The sequence below is a fragment of the Enhydra lutris genome, unplaced genomic scaffold (assembly GCF_002288905.1).
Source record: "Enhydra lutris kenyoni isolate GAN:26980312 unplaced genomic scaffold, ASM228890v2 scaffoldscaffold40, whole genome shotgun sequence".
NCBI lineage: Eukaryota > Metazoa > Chordata > Mammalia > Carnivora > Mustelidae > Enhydra > Enhydra lutris.
In genome coordinates, this window is record NW_019154124.1 from 9,671,657 (window position 1) to 9,699,463 (window position 27,807).

Below are 27,807 nucleotides of genomic sequence, written 5' to 3' on the forward strand. Positions count from 1 at the left end.
TTAAGGTGGTTAGAATGTCTACGAAATGGAACAAAATCACTTTGATTCTCATTATTCAGCTGATTTCTTTGTGTAAATTTTTTTGTTATACCTTTGCCACACTCTTCAATTTTCCCTGATGATTAAACAGTAAAAAAAAAAAAAAACCCTGATATCTTTAGCATTTAAAAGTACCTCATTTTGATCAAGCCATGAGCTAACATGAATGTAACCGGATTTCGCTAACCCTTCTTTATTTTATTTCATTTTTAAGACCCCACTTCAGGGGCTATCTGTATAGTCAGATTACATTTCTTAATCAAATGTGCTTCCCCCTCAGCTCAGTCATTTTTTAAAAATATTTGTCCTGTGAAATTTCAAAATAATAGGTTGTATATATTTTTTTCTCAACCTTTTCTAATTTGGCATTTGTTAACGGCTTGTTTTCCTTATTGATTATTGTGCTTTCTTTTCTACTATTTCACCATGCCGTGTTTTCAGACCTAGTTATCCTTTCACCTGAATATTTTTGTTTTTACCCCTAATAATTTTCCATTTAGTGTATGAGCACAAATTACCCTGACAACTATGCTGATCATACCTTTTCCTTATGTTTCCTAGTATCATTTAAATATTGCCTTATTTTCTTCCCCCTTCCTGAGCTGAGTCAGCTTAGCAAACTGTTGAAGTAAAGACTAGGTCTGTCAACATTTTTAGGTGGCCTGTGAAATTTACATATTGATTTGGCCCTGCCCACATGAGCACTGGCCACATATACAGAGGTGTTCTCTCTTCAGTCTCTTTTCCACACAGCTCCTATCATGGCTTCTATTAAATATATGGGTAAGTTTACTTTCTCATTTTAATATAGTGTCTTTGCTTTTATCCTGTGTTTCCAGCCATTAGATTACATGGTTTAAATCTAAACTTTAATTACCCTGACATTCTGCATCTTACCTTTAATGGTGTCCTTGAAATTCTCTTCTAAGGCCATCTTAGAAGCCTCTGTTTTAGTTTCTCAAGCTTTGACTGGCATGACATGATACTGTTATGTCTTAATTATGTCCATCTGTATTCATTTATTTTTATTCCTGCATGTGAAGTCCTTTCTCACCATAGAAAGCAGGTAAAACATGCCATTGGTTTGATGCTTTCACAAATAAGCAAGGTAGCAATTGAAAATAATAGATGTATATTTATACACATACACACATAATTATGTGTATATACATATGCATAAATATGTATACATATGTGTGTATGTTATGATTCGTTATCCCCAAAGATTAAAGTGATAAATTTTACTTATGGTTTGACATTGGTAGCTAATGTTCTGAAATAGTTACAGGCCTTTAGGAGGATTTTATTTAATTTCAAAATAATTCAGTTAGTAACCACTTACAGACTACACATTCACTGTTCATTCTCTGTTGTGGTTAGAAATCATTTTCTTCTAAAGGTAACATCAGGTTTTTTAAAATTGTTGTTCAATGTGTACAAATGTACCAGAGTATATGCAAATTTAGGTATTGATCAAGAACTTTTCATTCTTCTTGTTTTCTTTCAGAAAAGAGTATAGGCTCTTCATTCAGTCTATCTAGGTTTTAATCCATGCTTTGACGCACACCAGCTTTGTGACCTCAGTTATCTAAAGGCGCAGGGAGGTGGTATGGCAGGTCATTGAGGTAACACAGGTGAAAGACTTAGTTCAACAAGCCTCCATTGTGTCTGAGCTCCCTCATGTCATCATCATAATTAGTAGTCTTTGCATACCCATGCAATCTAAAATTGCATTGTATATTATACTAAGATTCTTCTATCATACTAAGATGATTTTTCATTTCCTGGTCTGTAAAAAAACAAAAACAAAAACAAACAAAAAAGCCAAACACCTAAAAAATTCCACCTCCTAGTAGAAGCTGCATACAGATTTACATTAGGTTTAAACCTAATATCTGGGGCGCCTGGGTGGCTCAGTGGGTTAAGCCGCTGCCTTCGGCTCAGGTCATGATCCCAGGTCCTGGGTTCGAGCCCCACATCGGGCTTTCGGCTCAGCAGGGAGCCTGCTTCCTCCTCTCTCTCTGCCTGCCTCTCTGCTTACTTGTGATTTCTCTCTGTCAAATAAATAAATAAAATCTTAAAAAAAAAAAAAAAAAAACCTAATATCTGATTTGATCTTTCTGCCTTAGGATGTAGGTGAATTCTGTATGACTATCCCCTTTGTGACGAAAGGAAATCAGAATTACAATGACTGTGTGTTACTGAGTCCACAAATCTTGTTGTTAATAAGCAGTGATCAGAACTCAGGCCATGTGACCCCTCTTTTAGAGTCCTTACACTGCATACATCATCTGCTTCTCAAATATGTTGCAATATTTGTTACTCAATTCACTTTCCTCTTCCTCTTTTACTTCATAAGTGTTAAATTCCATGAATCAGCTTATCCAAAAATATTGTTATGAATGATTTTATTTAAACCATACAAATACTAAAAGAATTATTACTTTTAATATTTTTGAAATGAAGAGAGTCTTTCAAAGTATGACACAATATGTTAAAGGAAATTACTGTGAAAGTTAATGGCAGAAAAATTTTAAACTTTAGTAATATAAAATTGGACAAAAAATGAAGTTAAATATTATCAAAATTTTTTAAAAACTGTCTAATGTCAGAAGACTGGCCAGTTCCTTAGTAATTAACAAGGAAAGGACAAACAAATTCATAGAATAAAAATGGACAAGAATATAATCACAAATACTTTAAAGATTTATTGGTTTTAGAGACAGCGTGTGTGCACGAGCATAGGAGGGACGGAGAGAGGGAGAGAGAGAATCCTAAGCAGACTCACTCCTGAGCATGGAACCCACGCAGGGCTCAGTCTCATGACCCTGAGACATCAGGACCTGAGCAGACACCAAGAATCAGATACTCAACTGACTAAGCCACCCAGGCACCCCTCACAAATATTTTAGAATAGAAATGGCTAATATACCTAAGAAAATAGGTTCAACTTCATTCATTTGAATATTTACCAATAAAAAAGTACTTGTTAAAAACTCAAAATTCAGTATAAACTAGTATGAGTGTGTTTGCAGACAGGTAGTCTCACACATTGTGGTGTAGATGTATAGACAGAAATCTGGTAAAACTCTACTCCCCACTCCCGCAAAAAAAGTACACACTTTTGACCTAGAAATTTCACTCACTGCTGTTTACAGGTGTCCTAGAACACAGAAACAAAACTAGATATGCATACAATGATATTATAATAATGCTGTAGGTGACAGGTGAGAGCGACACCTGGAAGCATGGCACAACACAGAGCTGTTGAATCACCATGTTGTACACCTGAAACTAACATTGTGTGTCAGCTGTACTAAAAAAAATTTTTTTCATTTTATTTTCTTTTCAGTGTTCCAGAATTCATTGTTTATGCACTCAAACAATTTTAAAACTGGGGGCGCCTGGGTGGCTCAGCGGGTTAAAGCCTCTGCCTTTGGCTCAGGTCAGGATCCCAGGGTCCTGGGATCTGAGCCCTGCATCGGGCTCTCTGCTCAGCAGGGAGCCTGCTTCCTCCTCTCTCTCTCTCTCTCTCTCTCTCTCTCTCTCTCTGCCTGCCTGTCTGCCTACTTGTGATCTCTGTCTGTCAAATAAATAAATTAAAAAAAATTTTTTTAAACTGTATATGAATGCTTAGCATTTTTTGTTAAGATCATAGAACTGCCGATGAAAGTGTCATTAAAAAAGAGATCAGTTATTTCAAAGACAATACATCCTTTACTATGGGGTATTTTTCAATAATGGAAAAAGAGAACATTAACTCTATCCAAAATAGGATATTTCCAAGGCATATAGTTTGAGAAGAGTCCATTGCAGAAAGTATGATTTGGTATGTGTAGTATTCCATATACGTATGTATGTAAACTTAAAATTCATAAAGCTATAGGCAGTTGAGGAGAACATAACTAAATTGGGCATTGAAACTTCTCATTTTATACATTTTTATAATTTTCAATATTTCTTATTTGTCCATATTACTTTAATAAATTCCCCAACATAAACATCTGATGAATAGCTAATGATCACTATAGCTGATTAAACACTATATGTCAGGCTCTGTGCTAAATCCTTAGTATTATCACTGTTCATCTTTACAACAGTTCTGAAAAGGCAGTATTTCCACTGTAACCAAGAGAGGCAAAGTAGTTAGCAATAGGGCACATGCTTTAGGAAGTGATGAACTCCAAATTCAAACTCTGGTCCGGTGACTGTCAAAGTAGATGCTCTGTATCTCAAACCATTGAATATTTGTGGTATGAACAAACAGCCTAGTAACTTCTGATTTCTGACCATACTTGCTATTTTTTTTTTAAGGGGAAGGGAGGGAGGGAGAGGGGAGAGAGAATTTTAAGCAGGCTCCAAGCCCGGTATGAAGGCTGATGTGGGGCTCGATGTCATGATCCTGAGATCGTGACATGAGCCCAAATCAATAGTCAGAAACAACCTACTGAGCCACCCAGGGGCCCCCATTCTGACTCCTTTTAAAATATTATGGTTATGACAATTACTGTGTGTATCCATTTATTTAATTGGTTACCAGCTTTGAGTCTGGTGTTCACTCTGGGGATTGAGCAGTGAACTAACTGGACAAATGTCTCCCTCCTCTTGGAGCCAGTATTCTAGCAGATGCAAAAACAGGACAAAAAAATCAGCCAAATCTATGTAGAATAGTGCTGCATAATCATCAGATAATAGGACAGAAGGGAGAAAAGGGGCAGGGGCCCAGTGGAAGCGGTTTGAATTCGAGTGCTAGTGATCAGGCCCCTGTCATGTGTTGCAAAGAAGTCCCTCACTTAGTTCTTACCATCCTCTTACTTAGTTTTGTCCATTTTTTTATTAAAAAATAAGAGTAAGAGGTCCTTTAACTACTAACCTCCACTCGACTCAGCCAGTGCCCAGTAACCTCGGGATTCACTTGTCTGATTTCAAACCCCATGTGGTCACCAAAAAGGGTTCCTAGAGAGCTGTGCCTAAACAGACTTTTTATTCTGTTGCAAGTTTTATCCTTCATTTTACTAGATCTGTCTAGTGCTCTAGTGGATGTACACACGGCAAGGTGTGCTCTCATATAAAATACATCCCTTCAAAATACTGTGGGTACATATTCTTTTCCCAAAATGAAAACCTCAACATTGTTTACTCAGAAATGGGTGCAGCGTTTTTCTGCTTTATTGTCCCAGGTATAGATTTTGCTCAAAATCTAAATGTATGGTTACAGATTTTACCTAGCTGTGCTCTTTCCGGGTCTTAGCACATAAGACTCAGGAAGCTACTCAAGAACTGCTGTCTATGGGATTGAACACAGCTGCCCTCTGGGAATGTAAATTTGATTCTTTGGACTGCTTGGGAGTGTGTGACATTTCTCTCTCCAGAGACAGTCAGAGGGTTTGGATGGCATTAGCCTACTGATGAGTGTTCCAAGTAAGTTCAGTGTCAAAGCATCTATTTTGCTTGTATTTTTTTCTGAAGTATCTTTCTGTGATGGTGTTCATGTTTTCATCGTCATTTAACTATCCTTGCAATATGTTTAAAATTTGCTCTTTAAAATAGGAGCTGTCTGAACTCCTGTGTCTATGAGCTATTTTTGAATCGTCATGTTGGGGGCGGGGGAAGTGTGTGAGAATTCAAGTTGAGAAGAAAATACATCAAAGCAGTTCAAAAACAATAAAATAGATACTCTTAAGGTAGTTATTGAAATAGCCCTTTATTACCTTTTTACTAATACAGCAAAGGTCACAGTCCTTCCAAGGACTCCTCTTTTTAAGTTACCTGAAATCTCTAAGCTCTTCTGTTGAAATGAAAAGCATAAATCACAAGGGGATTGTACAAGTTCATTTCTACTTTATCCTAATGGAGTGGTCTCAAGATTTAGAAAGAAAAGGCCTAATAATACCTAATACCTAGCAAGTACTAATATCTAAGCATTCATTTTTTTTTAAGATTTTATTTATTTATTTGAGAGAGAGACAGTGAGAGAGAGCATGAGCGAGGAGAAGGTCAGAGAGAGAAGCAGGCTCCCCGTGGAGCTGGGAGCCCGATGCGGGACTCGATCCCGAGACTCTAGGATCATGACCTGAGCCGAAGGCAGTCGTCCAACCAACTGAGCCACCAGGCGTCCCTAAGCATTCATTTTTAAATATAAGCATCTGTGAAAATACCTGGGAAAAAGAAAGCTTGAGGGGAAAAAGGGCAGTTGAGATTCCTGTCCAGTTGCACTGCAGTGCTTACAAATGAAGAGAGTCCCGCCATACTCAGAAGGGAGAACACAGGCAATCCAGTGAGAAGGACTACTTTAAATATGATCTAATGAACTAAATATATCCTGCCTGTTACTGTCAGCTCGCTTTATTTCAAGGTTGACTTGGAGGCATTTACGCAGCGGCCTGATAGGTGGCAGTTTGTTGATCTTCCTTACATGATTTTGGGAATTTCTTTGTATTCTTAGTATTGATGCTCTCTCCCTGGCAAGAACTTCTGATTTCATTTTAAAATCTTGCCTTTCCTTTAAAATACCTTAAGTATATACCTTTCTACATTAAAAGGTCATCTTAAATGTAATTCTATTCATTTTTTTAAAAGATTTTATTTATTTGACAGATCACAAGTAGGCTGAGAGGCAGGCAGAGAGAGAGGAGGAAACAGGCTCCCCGCTCAGCAGAGAGCCCGATGTGGGGCTCGATCCCAGGACCCTGGGATCATGACCTGAGCCAAAGGCAGAGGCTTTAACCCGCTGAGCCACCCAGGCACCCCTGTAATTCTATTTAAATGTTATTGAATAGTTGTCTTTCGGCTGAAGAAACCTAAGGGGAATTTCATTTTTTGTTTTCATATGGATATTTTGCTGTACTCATGACAGTTGTGGAAAACTAACAGAAAATGATAAATATTAGTTAAGAATTTCCAGTTAGAACAATATGCTGTTTCCTTTTTTAAAGTCAGTTTATCATCCTTGTTGACAGTGTCTCCAATTGTTTTCAAAATCCTTAGTCTTCATGCACTTTAGATTAATGCTATCTAGAGAAGTGCATTTTCTTTCAGTTTTGTGGAGTTTTGCAAGCTAAATCATGACAAGGAAGTAAGATTACCAGTTCTTCCTAATTTACACTTTCCACCCCCCCGGACCCAGTTCATCATCTGGAATAATGATTATGCAGGAAGATAGAATATATTAGAGGCAGATCAGCAGGTCAGTGCCTTTTGTTTCTCTGGCCTCTGACTTACTTGGATGGGAAAATGGCCAAAAAAAAAAAAAAGTCTGCTGAGTATGTCAGATATAGGTAATGGGTCCTCACCAGACCATAAAAATAGACCCGTAAGAGCCATACCAGTAGTGTGATGTGGGTGGGTTTCTTTTCCTTTTTTTTTTTTTTTTTCCCTAATTCCTCTGGCAACAAACCACTCATTGGGATTTGATATCGTACTTTTTTTTTTAAAGCATATTTAAACTCACAGGCTTTATGTAATGAGGATTTTAGTGTAGAGTTTTTCTGCAGAGTACCATTTGGTCCTACCAAGAACTGTTCAAATGTTTGAGCCTTTGATTGAAAAATCTTGCTTAGCCTATTTAAAGGTAAGTCATATGATTTGTTTCTAACAAAAAGGATTTCTATCTCCTAAATGGTAGGAGATGACTATAGTATAATAACACTCTTAAGAAGTTGTATCACAATAACAACAAAAAGCTGTAGCTCTTTTTTCAAAGTCATTAGGCTTTTTTTAAAAATTAGATTTGTGTTGTTTTCCAAGTTACAAGTCTTTCAACATTTTATGTTTAAAAAATATTAAAACCTTGTTCAATGGTCAGTGGCATTTTATTTTTTAATGTTCAAAATTTTACATCTGTAAACATTTATTTATTAACATTTAAAATGATTTATGATCCAGTTTGATTACAGTGAAACTTTCATTGTACACTTAAGCTATTTATACCTGATTTTTAATTTGGGAATAAAAATTCATGGTAAGATTAATATAATGCATTAATTATTATAAATGACTTGCTATTCTTATGTCCACAACATTTCTAGTTTGCAATTAACTACTTATTACTTGACAGAGTCATTAGGGTGTTTAATTTTCTATCTGAATAGTATTAATTGTTGGTGAACTTTGTCACTATGGTTAAATGCAATGTGTATTTTGGATATGTTCTTGTTAAACATTTTTTTCCTTAATGAACAAAGAAACTCTAATTGCTACTTGGAATGGTAAATTATAATCCAAATAATGATTCTAGATTTAATTAATTAGTATAAATTATGTAAAACTTGGTAGGTAGGAGAATAAAAAGAAATCAAAATTAATATTTTGGGCTCTGTAGAAAACTTATTACAAATAAATATTATAAATAATAAAATAAATAAATAAATTAAATAAATAAATTTGTATTATTACAAATACAAATTATTTCCTTGAATGATGACACCAAATTTATTTATTTTTTTAAAGATTTTTTTTTTTTAAGATTTTATGTATTTATTTGACAGAGAGCAATGGAGGGAACATAAGCAGGGGGAATGGAAGAGGGAGAAGCAGACTTCCCGCCAAGCAGAGAGCTCAGTAAGGGGCTTGATCCCAGAACTCTGGGATCATGATCTGAGCTAAAGGCGGACACTTAAAGACTGAGCTGTCCAGGATCCCCTAAGTTTAAATTAAGGATAAATCATCCTAGGAAAATTAAAAGTTTCAATTTAATTACAGCAAGTTAATTCATACTGGAAATGGCATAAATTCTCTGGAGTAAATCTCACACAGTTTCTGGAATTATCAAGAAACATAGTGAAAGACATTTTTAAAATGTTTGCGTGCACTTTTCAGTCCTCTTCTATGTGGTTTTGAGTTAGTAATGTCTTTTGAACTTAAAAGAAGCATTACTTCCAATATTGGTTCAGAAAAAAAACAAAATGAAATTCTAAAAGGGTTTTGTTATGTAGGGTCCAGTGGTCCATTGGATTTTATGAGAGAAAAATATGTAGAAAATCTTTATTTACCAGAATCATTATTATAGCAGAACAATGAATCCAGTCCACCATCATCAGATAACAGCTTAGTCTGGGAGGTACACTGACCTTACAATTAGAGAGTACTTGCACAGGATGTACTGGAAAGTTTGGAATTTATAGTTGCCTCCCTTATTTTTTATGAAAATGTTTGGCCCTGTTTACTCAAGCACACTTGAATCTTGTGGGTTTTCTGTTTCTGAAGGAGGAAATTCTATAGCCGTCCTTTGATTTAATCACAAGGTGTTTTCATTCACTGGCCCAAGTTATGGCTAAAAGCTTTAAGCAGCATCTCCTAAACTAGCAGCTACCTCCCATTTGTGTGATACTTTATGTTCATATATATATATATGTATATATATATATATTCCTATATATATAGAAAAAAATCTGATTAAATTTGTATATATATACAAATTTAATCAGATTTTATTGTCATCTAAGTGTTTTGCAAAGAATTGTTCCTACTTGTATACACTATATACATTTATTAGATTAAAAAATTGGCCAGTATGAAGTAACATTTTACTGTTTAATTGTATGGTTGTTCAAAATAATATTTCATGATAACATGTCAAAATAACATGTTTTTAAAGATTTTATTTATTTATTTATTTGACAGAGATGACAAGCAGGCAGAGAGGCAGGCAGAGAGAGAAGAAGGGAAGTAGGCTCCCTGCTAAGCAGAGAACCCAATGAGGGGCTCGATCCCAGGATGCAGGGATCACGACCTGAGCTGAAGGCAGAGGCTTTTAACCCACTGAGCCACCCAGGCACCCCAAAATAACATTTTTTATGAAAGGAAATTTTTATACATAATCTCATTTACTTTTGAAATTTACAACCTTATTTGATTAGTGATACAGCCATTTTAGAGAAAATTTAGCCACAGAGAAACTATCCTATCAAGACCCAAATTAAACCTAAATCACTTGACTTCAAAGTCCAGAATCTGAACCACTGCAAAGCACATGATATCTTACTGTTTATAGTATAATTTGAGGTGGGAAAAAATAGAATTCCTGTCTGAGGTTTGAAGATTAAGAAAAGCTCTAGACAGTCCTATTTAAACTGATATGATCTTAAGAAAATCATTTCAGACCTATAGTAATTCCTCCAAGTACTCCAAAAAGTAGCCTTGTTTCTAGATGGACTTAGTAATGAAGTCCAGTGTACTTACTGTTTTAAGACTACCACGGAAACAAGTTTTAAATTATAGTATTTGAAAGTATAATTTAGTGATATGTATTTTTGTTTCATATTATAGATGTTTATAATTTTTTTCTGTTGTATATTTTTACATCCACTTATTTTTTTAAATTTTATTTATTTTAGAGGAGGCAGGGACAGAGAGAATCCCAGGAAGACTCCCTGCTGAGTGTGAAGCCCTGGGCTTGATACCCAGGACCCTGAGATCATGACCTGAGCTGAAACCAAGAGTCAGCCGCTTAGGTGTCCCTACGCCCACATATTCTAATAGGATAGAAATGCACATGTAAAAAGTTACATGTGGTAACTTTCATAAGAAAAGATATTGGATAACTTCTCATCTAGTTATTGAAGTATTTTTCTGCAGAGCCCGAGGGTTCTGTGTGGATGACTCAGAGCCCAAGCGAAGTAGGACAGGAAGGGGAAAGGGCCACACTTCTTGCCCCCTTTAACCAGAATAGCTTTTCTTTTAGATGTGTTTATACACTGGAATTGCATGTAAAGAATTCTGTCTCTGAATAGAAGATTATAAGGTATGGATCTAATGACTTCTGTTTCCACATGATGAAATGCAAGCAGATTTAAATTATTGGTTTACACCCATTGCAACTAGCTTGGGTTTGAACCTGAATCATATTTATGTCTAGGAAATCATGGCATGGAAACACACCTAGGTATGGTGTAGGGTCAGAGTGTGAAAAGGAATCTAATTTTGAAAACTAACTCTCATCATCCATATCCAACCTGTTGAATCAATAACACCAAAAATGGGTTTTGTGGGCACCATATTTATTAGGTGAGGAAGACCTGTGTACCAAAAGAACAGTGTATGTGTGTGTGGTTGAAAACAGAAGAGTATGATCTGGTTTTCTGTTCTAAGGAAACGTGCAAGGAAGGTTTATGGATAGAATAGGAATTCTGAGCTACTCACTCATGAGTAAGAAAATGTCATGAAGGTCCTAGCATTCATTTATGGTACAAATACTCTTGTAATCTGAGCTTTTTCAAGTTTTGCAGTTCACATCCCAGGAAATTTTAGGCTATGCCTTCCCTGGGAGGAGTTTCCCAAGGAACACAGCTTTATCCACACATGGGAAGAATTACAGATTCTCTGGGAATTTTCTCTGATTTTCTGATCTATTTATTGGAGAGGCTTCTTAGAGCTCAGTCTCTCAGTTTCTACCACCAGGTTTTCAACATAGTGGAAATGCACAATGCTCCTAAATTCATTCTGGAAACACTCCTTTGATTTGACAAGGGAAAAAAAAGGAGAAGGAAAAATTGTATTCTTCTTCCTTCTTTCAAAAATAACCCAAGGGAATAAGATACACTTACAAATTCTACAAAAAGAATAGGATTTATAATCTGTAAATTGATAAGATACAGCTGGTCTCCCTATAGATTCAAGAAAGGTATGTGATAAGTGATATTTTTAAATATGCCTTTTTCTTTTCTCTTCTTTAGAAAACGTTCAGCCATTAGTTTTCTGTCCTGTACCTGTGATTGTTCTTTGCTTTCCAGATTTAAGTATCTCAAGCAAGAAGTAAATTATTGCAGATATCAATGTCTTGTCTATTCTTATGAAGGAGAAATAATAATAAATGTAATCCAAAATTAGCAAGTGAAATAAATTACTATTTTAATATATAAGGAACTATGTTTTGAAGAAAACCAAATGTGCAAGACACACATTTTACATGCCCTAGCTAAATGTGAGAGAAGAACAGGGAGGAACTACACTTTTTTGTGTGTGTGTGTGAAGATAAACATGGGTGGAAAAACTATTCAATAGAATGTGCTGTAACCTGAGCTTTTCTCTTATGTATGCAGTGTGTCTTATGTAATGTTTGGCCTTCCTTTGCCTCAGGTGAATAAAACTGATTTTAATTTTATAATATGAAGCATAAGGTTAAAGTATGAGTTGAATAACAATACCTAATTACTCCTGGTATTAAGGCACTGAAGGAAAATAAATGAACCCAAGTAATGTCAAATATCTTGCCTATTATTAGGGGGAAAAGTTGGAAAGTTACAATAGTGTACCAAAAATGAATCAGTTGAAAATGTGGAGGAAAAAAAAAAAAAGACACAAACTCAGTCTTTCTCTCTCAAAAATATTAATACACATGTGAAGTAATGTCGGATTACTACTTGTAGCTTTCCTTACATAACATCTAAACCAGTGTTATCCCAGTACCTGTCTAACCATGAGATTCAACAGGATAAATTACTTGATACTTCTGTTTTCTGATGAACTTAAAACTCACAAACGGGGATGGATACACTATCTCATTTCAGTTTTAAGTTTAAAGCAGACAGAGCCTGAGCAGGACCCAGGTTTCCCCCTTACTTGACATTTTTGGGGCCCTGGATCCTTAGTAGTCACAATAATGGATTTCCTGGTTCAGAGAGGGAGGCATTGGACAACATGTGCTGTCCCCTGGGTCTTTCGGTAAACGTTCCTGGGACTCTGCCCTTGCAGAAACCCTTCCTTCTAGTACATGGGCTACTTGAATAAAGGAAAATAATTCTGGAAACAGTGAGATTTATGATTTGATTACGGTACAGAATCTGGAAAAGGGCAAATATATGCACATGGATCTATTTTAACAACAATAGAATTTAATTTTTAAATCATTTTATGTTCCTTCTGTCAGAGTTGCAAATGACATGACTATTAGTGAAGATTTTTAGTGAAGTTTATATGGAACATAAAATAACTTTCTAAAAGGTATGACTTAATATTTGAGTTTTTTTAAAATAGATTCATGATATTTAATAAAGAGAACTGCGATTTAACCGTGGGGATTTCCTGTACTAATCTTTAAATGGGTTTGCAAAGCCATTGATTTCTATAGATATTCTCCTAGAGCTTCTTCAGTGTGGAGGAAAGGAGAGCATCAGGTGGGAGAGGGGGACGAAGCTGGGAATCTAGAACCAGGGTTCCCACCACGGTTGTACTCCATAGTTACTCTGCCCATTTGTCATCCATGTAAGAATCTGAAGAACCAGTTCAGCCACTTGAAAACTGCAGATCTCGTCGTAGCATCTTACTTTACACATGAGGAAACTGAAGTGTGAGAGATTAAGTGGTTCGCCCACTGTCATCTGGCAAGACAGTTGCAGATCAGTTTTTTGGCTTAATCTCTAGTCAGTATACTAAGTCTCAACTACACTAGGTTAGATCTCTGTATTCGGATTGCTACTTGAGGTAAAACGTGCAAATGGGAGTTGGAGGATGGTCTTTGAAATGAGCATTCACTAAGATATTACTTAATAAGCTACCCTGATTATGATTATTTGTTCATAGTGTAGAGAACACCAGGATAGCAATGCATGTTACATGATTTCAGAGAGTAGGGAAAGCTTTTCTTCACACTTCACCCCCAAGCAATTGATAAAAAGCCAAATCCAGACCGCTTGTTTAGGCTTATATATTTACTTTTTACATTGGAAAAAACGTTTGACACTAATAGGATTCAGGCTGCTTAGCCATCAGAACCTCCATGTGAATGAGTTCAGTGCACCCTGATTTACAGTGGAAGTATCCAGGGTATAAGGCATCAGTAAAGAGATATGACAAAGATAAGAATGAGTAGAGGTAAGTAAATAAAATTGCCCTGGGAAAACCGTACCACTTATCTTTCTCCATTTTGAGGACAAGTCTTATTTTCTTAGCTATACAAGTAATATTCTTAAAAAAAGAAATGGTTCCTCCCACGGAAATAAGTGCTCATGATGTCATAAGAGTGGCACTTCTGTTGCAGCAACGCTGTAGAGGGAAAATCTGAGACCACAAGAAAAGTAGAATTTTTATTTTTTTTTAAGATTTATTTATTTATTTGACAGAGATCACAAGTAGGCAGAGAGGCAGGCAGAGAGAGAGAAGGAAGCAGGCTCCCTGCTGAGCAGAGATTCCCGATGCGGGGCTCAATCCCAGGACCCTGGGATCATGACCTGAGCCGAAGGCAGAGGCTTCAGCCCGCTGAGCCACCCAGGTGCCCCGAATTTTTATTATTAAAGTGTTGGCAAAAAATATTTTGTGTGATTTTTTTTTTTTTTATCTGCAGTCTCCATTCTTTTGGCATTTATGTTTTCCATGGCCTTGGGCAATGAAGCAGGGAATATTTGTTTCTAAGCTACAAGGCACATTTTAACTGTTCATCAATGCGAGGTCATCCCCACTTAAAAAAAAAAAATAGAGTTATAACCAAAAATAGGAATGTGCTTTCAAATATTAGAAGGAACAAATTCTTATTTCTTACAATAGAATCCACTCATATCAGAAATAATTTCCTTTCAGTCTTTGTGAAATAACCACATAGTGTATAAAGATACCAAAAATAAGATAGACTAGGTGCAATACATACAAGCACAAATTAGTTGATTTTAGCACAATTGGTGTGAAGCAATTGCCCATGATGACAAAATAATATTGCAGTTGAATACGCAAAAAAGAAAAACAACAAAAAACAAAAAACTGAGACTCGTAACAAAGCAGTGCCTATCATTAAAACTACATATCCTCTACCTCATGTATTTAAATTCTTCACATCTATGGTCTATCCAAAATTCAGTTATTAACAATGAAATTGAAAGTGAAGTACACTTCTTTCAAATAGTTCAGGTTTCAACATTACTTATAAAAAACATCAGGCATGAGCTCAGTATTCATGAAAATGAGATTTTTCTTTTAGTAGTGGTTATAATTTTGGTGACATGAGAGAGATTCTAGTATTAATTCCCAGTTTATTTTCCCAATTTAACCATGCATTTTTGTTTTAACAGAGAGCTTCCAAATGATTAGAAGAATTGATTCTTTCTGAGACTGCTCAGAACATTCCCTCTAAAATCTGTATCTTGCTGGATACTCGTGAATAAGGTATAGTAGAGACCGCGTGTGTTATCATACTTAGCATTTGGCAGAGAAGACCTCAGTCAATACATCTTCATGAGCAGGAGAGCTCCAGGCAGGCTGTGGCTGGCTGTGTTTGGGAAGTGAAGCCAGATAAAGGACTAGCTGGCATCCAAGGGTCCCAGGAAAGCAGATGAGGCCAGAAGTACAGCAAGCATGTTCTCCTGAGATAAGATTTCAATGCTCATCATCCAACGGTAGAAAATTGAAAAAATGAGAATTTTGAGGAAATAGTCTCTGACGAAATCTTTTAGATCTTCCACCAGTAGACAGTTAACATTGAGAAGGGGAGGACCTAACCTAGAAAGTCCATCTGTAAAACAAAAAGGAAAAGCATCTGTTTGTTTATAACTGGCAAAATGACTTTTCAGTTGCGTTGTCTTTGTTCTTTGATCTTCTCATACTGATTATTTAAGCTTCTGTTTTATGATCTGTTTCTAAGGCTAAACCCAGACCTCTTGAAACCATCTAATCAACGCCAGGAGTTTGAAGGAAGAAGCAGGTGCTGAACAGTCCTGTTTCCCCGATAAAGAAAATGGGCTGTGATCGAAACCGTGGGCTCATCGCCGGAGCAGTCATCGGCGCAGTGCTGGCTGTGTTTGGAGGTATTCTGATGCCGGTTGGAGACATGCTTATTGAGAAGACCATTAAGAAGGTACAAGTAGTCTAAAGGGTATTTCTTGTCATAGGGATTCAGTCTGTCTTCTGTCCCTGTTTTGCTGCGGTACCTGTTTTCTATTTCATGGTCACAGGCAACGTTGTGTCTTTAATAAAAAAAGGGGTAATGAGCCATTGCAACTTCACCTGGTAGAGAAATGTTAAAAGTATAATGTACATGGAACATGAATGCATCACTGTCTTAAGCATAATATTCCAATTCTGACAAAACCTGTGTAGAGGTACGCAGGTTAGTAGAAGTGATTCCTTTTCATTATGTCTCAAGACTATGTTGATATGCTTTTGAATGAGAAATAAGTGTGCTTTGTGAGGGTACATTTATATAATTAGTTGTACTTTGGTTCATGTTGATAGAAGTTAATATATTTATATGTAGGTAGATATATACACACACACATACATACACACTTAAAATGGATTATATTTCATAATGAAGCAGGAATCTTTGGTAAAACTGGTATAAACTTTTTTATTTTGCAAACTGCTGCTTTTTATAATATGTAATGACATATGATTGTCTTACAAACATTTCCTATTTATAAAGGTTTATACTGATTCTGCTAAAATACTTTCAGAAAGTTTTGTAGGACATAAGCCAACATATATGCAATGAGTTGCCTGTAGTTTTAACAAAAATTAGACAAACTAGAATTCATCTCTGACCCTCATTCTTTCTAATGAGCTTCACATCCACCAAACTTTGACTGAGAGAGAGAGGGGGAGCACGAGAGTAAGAAGCAGGTTGGCTGGAGTCCTAAACCATGGGTGGCAAATTCAGATGGCTTCAGGGGTTCTGAGACAGGATTTTAAAAAAAGATTCCAAGAACAAAATAACATAAGAACAGGAACATCTTGAGAGCATGTGTCCTGCCCCAGGGCATGTATACTTGGGTTTTATTTGGCAAGTATTACATGTAAAAAAACTATCTGAGTGCTGGCCTCAGTTCGCAGCCTGTCTAGCTGTCAGTGGCCCAGGCAGAGGGTTAAGGAGCATGGTACACAATGGAGAACAACAAAAATCCATAAAATGGGCTAGACCTACCAATTTATACTGAAATTTCTGTTAGTGCCAAAACCTTTACTTCCCTCATCCATTCATTCCTGTTGACCTCTTGTTCTTACTATGAGTATAAATAATAAATAGTTTTAAAGATTTTTATTTATTTATTTGACAGAGATCACAAGTAGGCAGAGAGGCAGGCTGAGAGAGAGGAAGGGAAGCAGGCTCCCCGCTGAGCAGAGAGCCCACCATGGGGCTCGATCTTAGGACCCTGAGATCATGACCCAAGCTGAAGGCAGAGGCTTTAACCCACTGAGCCACCCAGGCGCCCCAGATAATAAATAGTTTTAAAATTAAAAGAAAATGTCTCGGGGCCACTGGGTGGCTCAGTTAGTTAAGCACCTGCCTTCAGCTCAGCTCATGATCTCTGGGTCCTGGGATCGAGTCCCACATGGGCTCCCTGCTCAGCGGAGAGCCTGCTTCCCCCTCTTCCTGCTGCTCCCCTTGCTTGTGCACTCTTTCTCTGTCAAATAAATAAATAAAATTTTTAAAAAATGAATTGTCTCACTATAGCCATTGTCTTAGTATAGAAGATAGGACAGTAGGCCATTTTTGAGATAATGGCTCCTATATATGAGTGCTGTATTTTCTCAATAATAATCTAGGCATTTCTAGCATTGCTATTACTAACACATTGCAAAGCTGAAACCCCATTTATTTAACTTCAACTTTAAAAATATATTGTAAAAAAAATAATAAAAAAATAAAAATATATTGTAAATGGAATGTAACCCCTCCCTCCTTGGAATTCCCAGTTTTCTTGCTATTATTTATGATCCACTTCAAGAGAGACAAGCAGATGCTAGTGAGGTGGGGCTCACATGACCCTGTGAGATGGAATTGCACTGCATGGTCCTCTTCCTACTTTATAAACTGAGCTTCCCTTCTGGAACTTCTGTGGTGAGAGCACAGAATCAGTTTCTCTGCTAATGTAAAGGCTACAGTGTATCCTTTGGGAAAGTTTCCAGAATGGAAAGTCACCATAATCTCCCACTGTGCAGCTAAATTTTAGGCTTTTTTTTTTCTGACACATAATTGATATTCAGTAGCTAAATATTGATCATTTATCTTTTTCTTCTTCATTCAACAACAGTAGTACAGATAGCCTCTCTGTTCAATGGCGTGTGAAGTGCTAAAATCATTTTAAGTGTTTAACGTTTATCTCTACATTCATAATATTGAATGATTAACTAATAATTGAATGATTAACTAATCATGAGAAAAGTAAGGGTTTTGAGATGCCAAAAATGTGCTTTTATATAGTGACAAGAAAATATTTTTTTTTTTTACCTCAACAAATTTAAGATTTAACTGGAGAAGGTATATCATACCAACATACAGAGAACTGTGAGCCTCATGTATCATATGGGAAAATGCTACTTGGAGTTCTTTCTTAGAATAGTAACTTCAGAAACGTGAACCTGTTGGATTTTGATCAAGCATAGGATTTTGAAAGTCCAAAGAGGGCTGCAATAAAGGCATCAGAGGACTGATTAATATTATGGAAAAAGGGGGCGCCTGGGTGGCTCAGTGGGTTAAGCCGCTGCCTTCAGCTCAGGTCATGATCTCAGAGTCCTGGGATCGAGCCCCGCATCGGGCTCTCTGCTCTCTAGGGGAGCCTGCTTCCTCCTCTCTCTCTGCCTGCCTCTCTGCCTGCTTGTGATCTCTCTGTCAAATAAATAAATAAAATCTTAAAAAAAAAATTATGGAAAAAGTTATGAAAATGCAACTAACAGCTATGAAGAGGGAAGGAAGAATCCAGAAAATGTGCCCAAATACAGGATCAACAAAAGAGATGATTAGAAAAACAGCATGGGTAAAATTTAGGAAGCTTCGAAGATTAGGCAGAAGAATATTTAATTGACTGTATGACAGGCAGTAGTAGTTGGTGGCTGTTTTCTTGTAGGCGTAAGAGGTAACAAAACCTGCATGTAGAGATTGGTATCATATGGCCAGCATTTATTCAGAGCTGTGAAGAGCTTCAAATATACCAATTCATTTAATCTTTGCAGATCTCTGAGAAGCTGTTATTTTATCCATTTTAGTCACAAGACCTTAAATCGACTTGCCAACTCATGTGGCCAGAAGAATCCATTGCCGAACCTAGACAGTGTGTAGGCAGAGACTAGATCACACACAGTCTTGTGCACTGTGATCCTGCCATAGAAAGGGTTGAAGAGTGAGGAGGCCAAAAACAGGAGAACAAGGAAAGCCTATGTAGGACATAGCCACTTTCAGGGAGAACCTTAAGAGTCCCGTTTAGCAAGATCTCTGCACAGTCTGCACATGATACCACAAAGGTGCTCTGGGCTCACATGGTAGAGTACATAGGAAAAAAAAAAAAAGGGTGATGGAGTGTGGTGCAGTTTGGATATGGAACTAAATTAGGATAGAGGGTAAAAATACTTCAAGATGTCCCGCTGAGCTATTGGGAAAGATGTGCTATAGGAGGGAGGAAAAAAAAAAAAGATTGAGGTCTTATGAGTGTTTTGATGAGAATATCAGTGTATATTTCAAAGGTCAGAACTCGGATTGATCATTGCTGTAGAGATTACAGATAAAACTAAACAGTTGATGTGCTTTCTCAAGAACTTGAGTATAGAGACAAAAAAGCAGAGAGATCACTACAAGTTTTATGCATAATTCAGAGGTAAGAAGACAAAAACAAACAATTTTATGTGAAGAAATAAAAACAAAAGAGTGTAATTAATTTGGAAGTTAGTGGGGGGCCAGCACTCAAGGAAAGAGAAAATCAAATGCTCTCAGGCCGATGAAAATTCAGGAAATAATGGTTAGAACATGTCACTAAGGTTACTGAATCTATAAATTCAGTAGGATAGGATAACAAATTTAGCAGAGAAATGCAGCATAGAGATGGAAGACTTTATCTTCTTGTTGTTGAAGTAAGGGTTGTCTGTGCAACCTTTTACAAGACAAGGTGGGAGAGTATGGATCTAGAACCTAGAAGGAGAAGGAGGCACAAAACAGATTGAGGAAGAATGAGTTCCAAAAAACTCCTGATAGTTTATATATCCTATGCCTGCCACATGTCCGTAGACTAAGACGAACCATTAGAATCCCTTCAGGGGTCAGAATCTCTGATATATTTAAGACTAAGCCTGATTTTCTCCCAGATTTCCATATAGCCACGTTGATCTTGTCAATTTTAGTCCTATAAAGATGCCGGGACTTTTTCTTTCATTATACTAGGCTGTTTCTTTTTTCTTCAGTTTACAAAAACTGTTCTAAAAATAAGATTGCAGGGGCGCCTGGGTGGCTCAGTGGGTGAAGCCTCTGCCTTTGGCTCTGGTCATGGTCCCCGGGGTCCTGGGATCGAGCCCGACTCGGGCTTTCTGCTAGGCGGAGAGCCTGCTCCCTGCCACCATCCCCCCGCCTGCCTCTCTGCCTACTTGTGATCTCTGTCAAATAAATAAATAAAATCTTTTAAAAATAAATAAATTAAATAAGATTGCAACATGTATCTGCTTGACTCTGAGTAGGAGTCAAATCTCTGAATTATGTGTAAACCCACGGAGCCCAGTGCCTTTAAGACCCCCTGCCTCAGGAGCACTTAGGTTAAAGCTATTACTTTGCAAACATATAAATGTTTTAGTTCTGGTTGTTGTTTGCTACTGAAACTCACTGAAGATTACTTTCTTCATTTAATTGACTAATAACAAATTGGGCAAGTTGTTACCTGCAAACAAGCACCCTTTAAAAAAAAATGAAGTGTTTACTTGAAAAGGGTCAGAAAATCATCCTATGCTGTTATCTCATTTATAAAGTGGAGTTGGAACTAGGTGCTGTCTTCTCTGATATCATTTAGATTTAAATGATATCACAGAAGACCGCACCCAGTCAGCACTTGAAATAGTCTAAAATAGTCCAGAAATTTTACCTCTTTTATATATACGTGTGTGTGCATGTATGTATACACAAAACATTCATTTTACTTACTTTCTAAGGGATGTTTTCTAGGGACATCATGCTTTTAACGGATTACAGCTGAATACTTTCCTACCAGTACTTCTGACTCTGATTGCTAAGAAAGTTCTGTGGAGTCAGCAGGTTTATGCAGTCTTACATAGCTAGACAAAATCATTGGCACTAGCTGTCACAAATGTGGAAACTACCACAGCACTTTGGAAAAAGGTCAAAGTTCTGCCACCACTTACAAAAGATAATTGATTACTTGATGTTGTTTATACCACTTGATAAATATTTGTGTAACACTGGTAATTTTAAATAAATCTTAATTTCCCTATCATAGTAAGTATAGAACACCAAGAAGGAAATTAAAGCTTCCTTTCTTTCCTCCTAAAAGACTAATGTTAAATTATACCATCAGTCAATTACACCCTATTCTTGAAAAGAACAACCCTTTGGTAGCTTGTAAGACATGCCTTCAGATAAAATAAATTGAAATGATAATTATTTATTAAAATAGCCCAGATTTGACTTGATAGTCCATATTTTAAATAGTATAATATTTATATTACTTCTATAATACCATCTTATAGTGTTTCCAGGTATGAAAAAATGATTTGTAGAAATTGTTTTATGTTAACGACAATATATGAGAACATAAACATGAACATGAAACAGTATAAAGTAAATTTTAAATTAGAGGTGTAAAAATGGATTAAACACTACATATATTTTCATTTGAACTGCAATAATAAAATTACTTAACACCAGTGTTTCAAGAAACAGCAGGTATGTATATATGATTTTCATCCTCCCCTCCAAGTTGTATCAATGTATCAGCATAATTTGGTACTCATGCTGAATGCACGGCCTCCCATATAAGTTCTCACATCAGTTTTTGGAGGCTAATTTCCTGGGTTTCAACAAATCTTACGCTGGGTTTTAACTGAAGACTTGAGGCTGAAGCTCTTCTTTGACTGTCAGCACAACTGCCATTAATACCATAATTCAGTGTGGTTGTTGTGCACGTGCACACATGCACACGTGTACACTCACTTGCGTGCATAATGCCCAAATTTTTTTGCATGTGAGGAAATGGCTTGTAACTAGTTCTAAACGGAACAAATTGTGGTAGTGAATGGGGAGGGTGAAGACTATTTTCAGTATGTTTCTGCATTTTAAGGAAGTTTTAATGTCACTGCGGTGAGAATAAAATTTAAAATGACTAAATAGCAGGGAAAAAAGTGCCAGAGAATACTATGTGAGTTATTGCCACATGACTGGTTGAGACAGAAAATGCTATGAATGAAACAATTCAAGCAGTCTAGAGAATAAATGATGTTAGAATCCTCCCCGCAAAGGGTGGATAGGATTTGTATGAGAATAATAGCTAAGATTTACTGAATGTTGCTAGCTTTGTGCAAACACTGTTCGAAGTGCTCACATTTATTAAGCTCTACAACTAGGAGGCTAAATATTCAATTAAACCATATTCAACTTACGTTGAGTTTCAAAAATGCTAATTTCATGTGGTTCAACCTAATACTATTTTTTAATCCCTATTTTACAGATAAACTGACACGATAAACTTGACACTATAAAGACTTTAAATAACCTGCCTCAGTTTGAGTGGTTTGCACAGGACTGAACTGGGGACGAACCCCATAGGATCTAGTGTCATTCTTAAATATTTCACTCTGTTTTGTTGGAAGAAGCCACTATGCTTGTTCAGGATGAGGAGAAGGGAATCTAAGTCATAGACTAAATTCTGCTACACATAATTCTCTTAGCACTTTATGAGATCCTTGAGAAATGGGACAACATTGGGTACCCTGGTACCCTACCTACTCCACGCATAGGAGGCTATCAAGGGCATTTTAATAATGACACCAAAGTTGCCCTCCGTGGTAATGAGCAGTTTTCCTGCAATAGCAGTGATCCAGTGGGTATGTAACTAGGTGGAAGACACCGCTGTTCCAAACATCTGCTTTCAAATTAATGTAGCAAAATAGAAGTTACAGTGTCAATAGCTTTCAACCCAGCTGGAGTCCTTGCCATAGGAGAGACATCAGGTTGGAGTCCAGTCAGGACTGGGGACGGTAGACTGTGTTCTTAAGGTCAGGAACAGATACTGATGGACACATCAGCCAAGTGAGAGGACCTTAAATTCTATTATTTTTTCACGTACATCATTATTGACTCCATACTTTGAATATAGTGAGAGATTTGCAAAATTGGCTAGATAGCCCAAATCCAACTTAAAAGTCAGGCATAAAATTCTTTGTTCCTTTTAAAATTAGAGGAACTTGTGGCCTATTCGGTCTTGGTACTCAAGGAGTGGCTGTACTATTTTCTAATACTTACAGTAGTCTTAGGACCGGAAGAAATGCATCCCTATTTTGACAGTTTCAGTATTTTTTTTTATTGTCTCTGATCAAACCATGCATTATGGAAACTACACAAGCTTGGAGTAAGAACTGATTTCTCTATTACCTGCTACTAAACTGTCACATAACATTGACTCAGAACTCATTTCTAGATGGGGAAATCTAGAAATGAGACTTTCTCCAGAACTCATTTCTCCAGAACTCATTTCTACCACTGAAAAAAACCAGAGATGGGGTTAGATGACCCTACTTCTAACAGCTGATAATTCAGTATGTTCATTTCAATTTCTGTGTTTCAGCTTGCCCATTTAAGAAAAATACCTCCCGATCAACAAATAAGGCAGAATGATTCCTGGCCTTTAGAAGAAAAGCATGATAACACTGACAGTCTTTTTTTTTTTTTTTTTAAGATTTTATTTATTTATTTGACAGAGATCACAAGTAGACAGAGAGGCAGGCAGAGAGAGAGAGAGGGAAGCAGGCTCCCTGCTGAGCAGAGAGCCCGATGCGGGACTCGATCCCAGGACCCTGAGACCATGACCTGAGCCGAAGGCAGCGGCCTAACCCACTGAGCCACCCAGGTGCCCAACACTGACAGTCTTTTGATTTTAAATGCACACACCTTAGGGTTAGGGAGGTTTTCTGTCCTGCCAAGTACTTTCCGTCACAGTTCCTTTTCAATTCTATAAACATTTACTGAGTTTCTTTCATTAAGAACTGAAGTAAAATGTGTGCCTTAAGAGTTATATGATAAATAATTGCTATTGCATTAGTCCTGGAGATTCTTACAGTGCAAGGGTAGTAGTGCCCATGTTCACGTGTTCTTTCCCTCATACAGGCTTGTGAAATTGGTACATTATCCTAGGGTCAGTTTCAAAACCATCATCAAATACCTTTACATTTAGAATAGCCGTAAGACTTCATCTGCTTGTAACTCTGTCTTAATATTGAGCTTGTTTGTATTGGAAAGAAGACTTTTGGGGAGCTAATAAAAAGTTTTTCAAGGACCAGTGGTTGCAAAAATAATGGTCTCACATCATTTTAGCAGCTCCAGTGAGCCCAGTGAAAACGCATTGCAACAGCGTGGGGTTTTGTAATAGCATTTTAGCTTGGTGCCCTGTTCTCTAAGGAATTTCCTTATTCTCTGCATTAAGCAATAAGTAATCTGTCCTGAAGATATGAAACTTAGTTTGACTTCTTCCAACTAAGTGCAGAGGTAACGGGCGGGGGGTCGAGATAGTAATAGCATGGTGTAAAAGAGGACTAGTCTAAGAGTCAGAGACCAGGATTTTCATGATGGTTCTGCTGTTCTTAGAGTGCCCGTGGGCCAGCCACATAGTTCCTCAGAGCCTCAGAGAGCTCGCCTAAAAAATGTGATAATGTTCAGTGACCTTTCCCAATTCATCATTCTATGAATTGATGCTTCCTGGTGAGGGAAATGAACAGGTCACATTGTTCTGTATTCATGGGTTTGTTTGGGCACATTTTCTGTGAAATTCTTTTCTTCCTCTTCCTCAAGCACAAAGATGGAGTTCCATTCTGGGCATTTTTCCCAAGGTACTTAACTGAAAATATCAAATCACATTTGTTTGCACTGGTTACCATAGCTTTATAGACTTACTCAGAGAGTGGAAGCCACGGACAGAAACTGGGAGAGTATCCATTACTCCCTCAATTAATAGGTAATGAAATTGACCCTGAGGGGTCTGGTGACTTTCTACTCAGTCCCACGGCATTTAAAACAAGGGAACAGTTTTCTAATATAGGGTTTTGTGGTTCCATCATTGGTACTTTTTCTACTTGTTTAGCCTCACTACATGGGGCATTGATGATTTGTAATGAATTCCACAAAAGAATAATAAGACAACTTCCTTATTTCATCCTTTTATTCTAAAAGTGGTAATTTAATAATGTTAGACTATTGCAGCTTTTGGAAACATGTCCTTTTCAGTTACCACAAATATATTGAGTTAGGGATTGAGAAGGATTTTGAGAGAGAGAAAATGTGGGAGCAGGCATGGGGGGGGTGGGGAGGGAGAGAGAGAATCTTAAGCAGGCTCCACACCCAGCATGGACCCCTGCTCAGGGCTCCATCTGACTACTCTGAAATCATGACCTGAACCAGAGTTGGATGCTTAATTGACTAAGCCACCCAGTTGCCCCAGGATTGAAGATTTTGAAGAGAAGTCAGATTTGTGTTTTTCATCGAGAAGCCTTTTTTTTTCCCCTTAATTTAATTAATGTTAAGTGATCATCCTCCAAAGTATACAACTTTTGAGGAAAAATCAAAGCTTTCCATACTGCCAGATTTTTCTCCGTTTTTCCGTTTTGTCTCCTCAGTCTGAGGGCAGAAGAGAAGCTAATGCTCAAGATGATAGGAACTTTTTGGAAGAGGTTTAATAAAATTTGCTTAAAATTGTGTTTAACTGTTGCAATATTACCAGAGGGTCACTGTAAACCTTGCCAACTGTTGGCCTTAATTCACCAGCCATGTCTGCAGTATCACATACTGATTGCCTTTATAAAAGGTTGACTAAAAGAGGTTGCTATAATAATTTATTGAAAACATTTCTGTTGCAATCATATGACAGGTTTGCAAGAGTTCTCTTGAATAAGGTCCTTGAGCTTGGTCCTTGCAGTGGCTTACCAAAAGTTCTAAATTCCCAGAAGCGCCCATATTTATTACAAAGAAATAACACAAACTTGTTTTCCTTTTTGTAGCAAGTTGTACTGGAAGAAGGTACAATTGCCTTTCAAAATTGGGTTAAAACAGGCACAGAAGTTTACAGACAGTTTTGGATCTTTGACGTGCAAAACCCACAAGAAGTGGTTGCAAACAGCACCAAAATCAAGGTCAAACAAAGGGGTCCTTACACATACAGGTGAGTCCCCACAAGTAAGTGGCATTCTTTCCTTGACCATTTGTATTTCTGAAGAGACTTTCACTTGCAAAATGATGTTTTCCGATGCACTTATTATTTTTTCCAATAATATATATTGAAGTATTTTATTCCTGCCTATAGAGAATCCTAATCTAAGAGATTTAATGATTATAGGAAATACAAATTTTGTTAGAAATTTGGCGGCATCGGGGTGCCTGGGTGGCTCAGTGGGTTAAAGCCTTTGCCTTCGGCTCAGGTCATGATCCTGGAGTCCTGGGATTGAGCCCCGCATCGGGCTCTCTGCTCAGCAGGGAGTCTGCTTCCTCCTGTCTCTCTCTGCCTGCCTCTCTGCCTACTTGTGATCTCTGTCAAATAAATAAAATCTTTAAAAAAAAAAAGGAAATTTGGTGGCATCAAATAACTGCCTTACTTTTAAGAAGTTACAGGCGTTTCACACTTGTGACACATCCTCTTGGCAACTCTGAAATACGCATGCTTAATAGCAAGAAATCTATGAGAATTCTTAAAACCAGAGTATTTTAAAATCCGAAAATTGACTGTATACATTATACCAGTGGTTCTCAAAGTGTGTTTCGCGCCCTGGCGGCATCAGCCTCCCCTGGGAACTTGCTAGAAACGGCAAACTCTCAGATCGCACCCCTGGTCAAATGAGGCAGACTCTTGGGTTGGAGCCCAGGAGTGAGTTTTGCAGATTCTCCGGGTGATTTCAGTTCTACTTTTGTGAATCACAGCATTAAACTGATTTTATGTAACTGCAGGATCTGCTAAGGATTTCTATCGAAACTAATTTCCAAGTCAGACAGGTGTTTGCTTCGATTCAGTGGTTTCATCCTTCTGTTTTCTCCAGGACTGAGACTGAAGATGCTATGCCTATATCTTATATTCCCTAATAGTTTAACATACTTTTGAATAGAATATTCAGGTATTGGTACTAGAGGGGAATGATTAGCCAGAAGTTTTCATATTGTAAACTAAAAAAACCTGACACCAGAGGAAGTGAAGTGATGTGTCCGTGTTCTCACAGACCTAGGAACTGGTGACTCCTAGATTTTTGTATTTATTTTCTTATTTAAATTACAGACTATGTAGTTTTTCCAACTATAAGGAAGGAAAAGGGGGGAGGGACTGAGGTGCTAAAGGCACTAACCATCACCAAGGATAGGGAATACATTTATGATATCCATGTGGGAAGTTAGATAAGTCCTACTTATTATTCGTTATACCAATGTGTGATTTTTTTTCCCTCAAAGATAATTATAACTTGTTATATAGTACGATCCATTATTATTACAAAATTTCATATTTACAATGATTTCTTATAATTGATAGTTTTAATATCTGTTTTAGATAGTCTATAATTACATAATTTATTTCTTTATACATTTATGTTTTTAGATTGACAACTCCCACTCAAAATGTAATATAACAGCCATTTTGAAGGTAGTGCCTGTTGCCCTAGTGTATGATACATACGCTGCTGAGGCCTTGGTGACTCTTCCGTCCTAGCGATTGTCCCCAAGCCTCTTGTTTCTGTGCACACCTCTGTGACTATTCACAGTGCTCTTGAAGAACACTTGGTTTTCATTGTTGCAAAAAAAAAAAAAAAAAAAAACCCTTGCAAAATGTTTTCATTTTTTTCATGGTCTTAGAGTTCTCATGTCATTATCAAAAGCCTAATATGAGCATTTTG

At 37.1% G+C, this 27,807-nt stretch overlaps 1 protein-coding gene across 2 annotated transcripts in view; it reads left to right on the forward strand.

Annotated features, from left to right (window-relative positions):
• Positions 1-692: 692 nt before the first annotated feature.
• LOC111155278 (CD36 molecule) overlaps positions 693-27,807 on the forward strand; it is a 45,560-nt gene continuing 18,445 nt past the window's right edge. The window contains exons 1-4 of one of the 2 annotated variants that reach the window (XM_022515408.1): positions 693-822; positions 15,036-15,129; positions 15,605-15,817; positions 25,936-26,096. In XM_022515408.1, the coding sequence (XP_022371116.1) occupies positions 15,698-15,817; positions 25,936-26,096 (281 nt within the window). In that variant the 5' untranslated portion in view covers positions 693-822; positions 15,036-15,129; positions 15,605-15,697. Of the gene's footprint in view, positions 823-7,460; positions 7,610-15,035; positions 15,130-15,604; positions 15,818-25,935; positions 26,097-27,807 lie in introns of those variants that run through there. The other variant, XM_022515409.1, reaches the window with a different exon arrangement.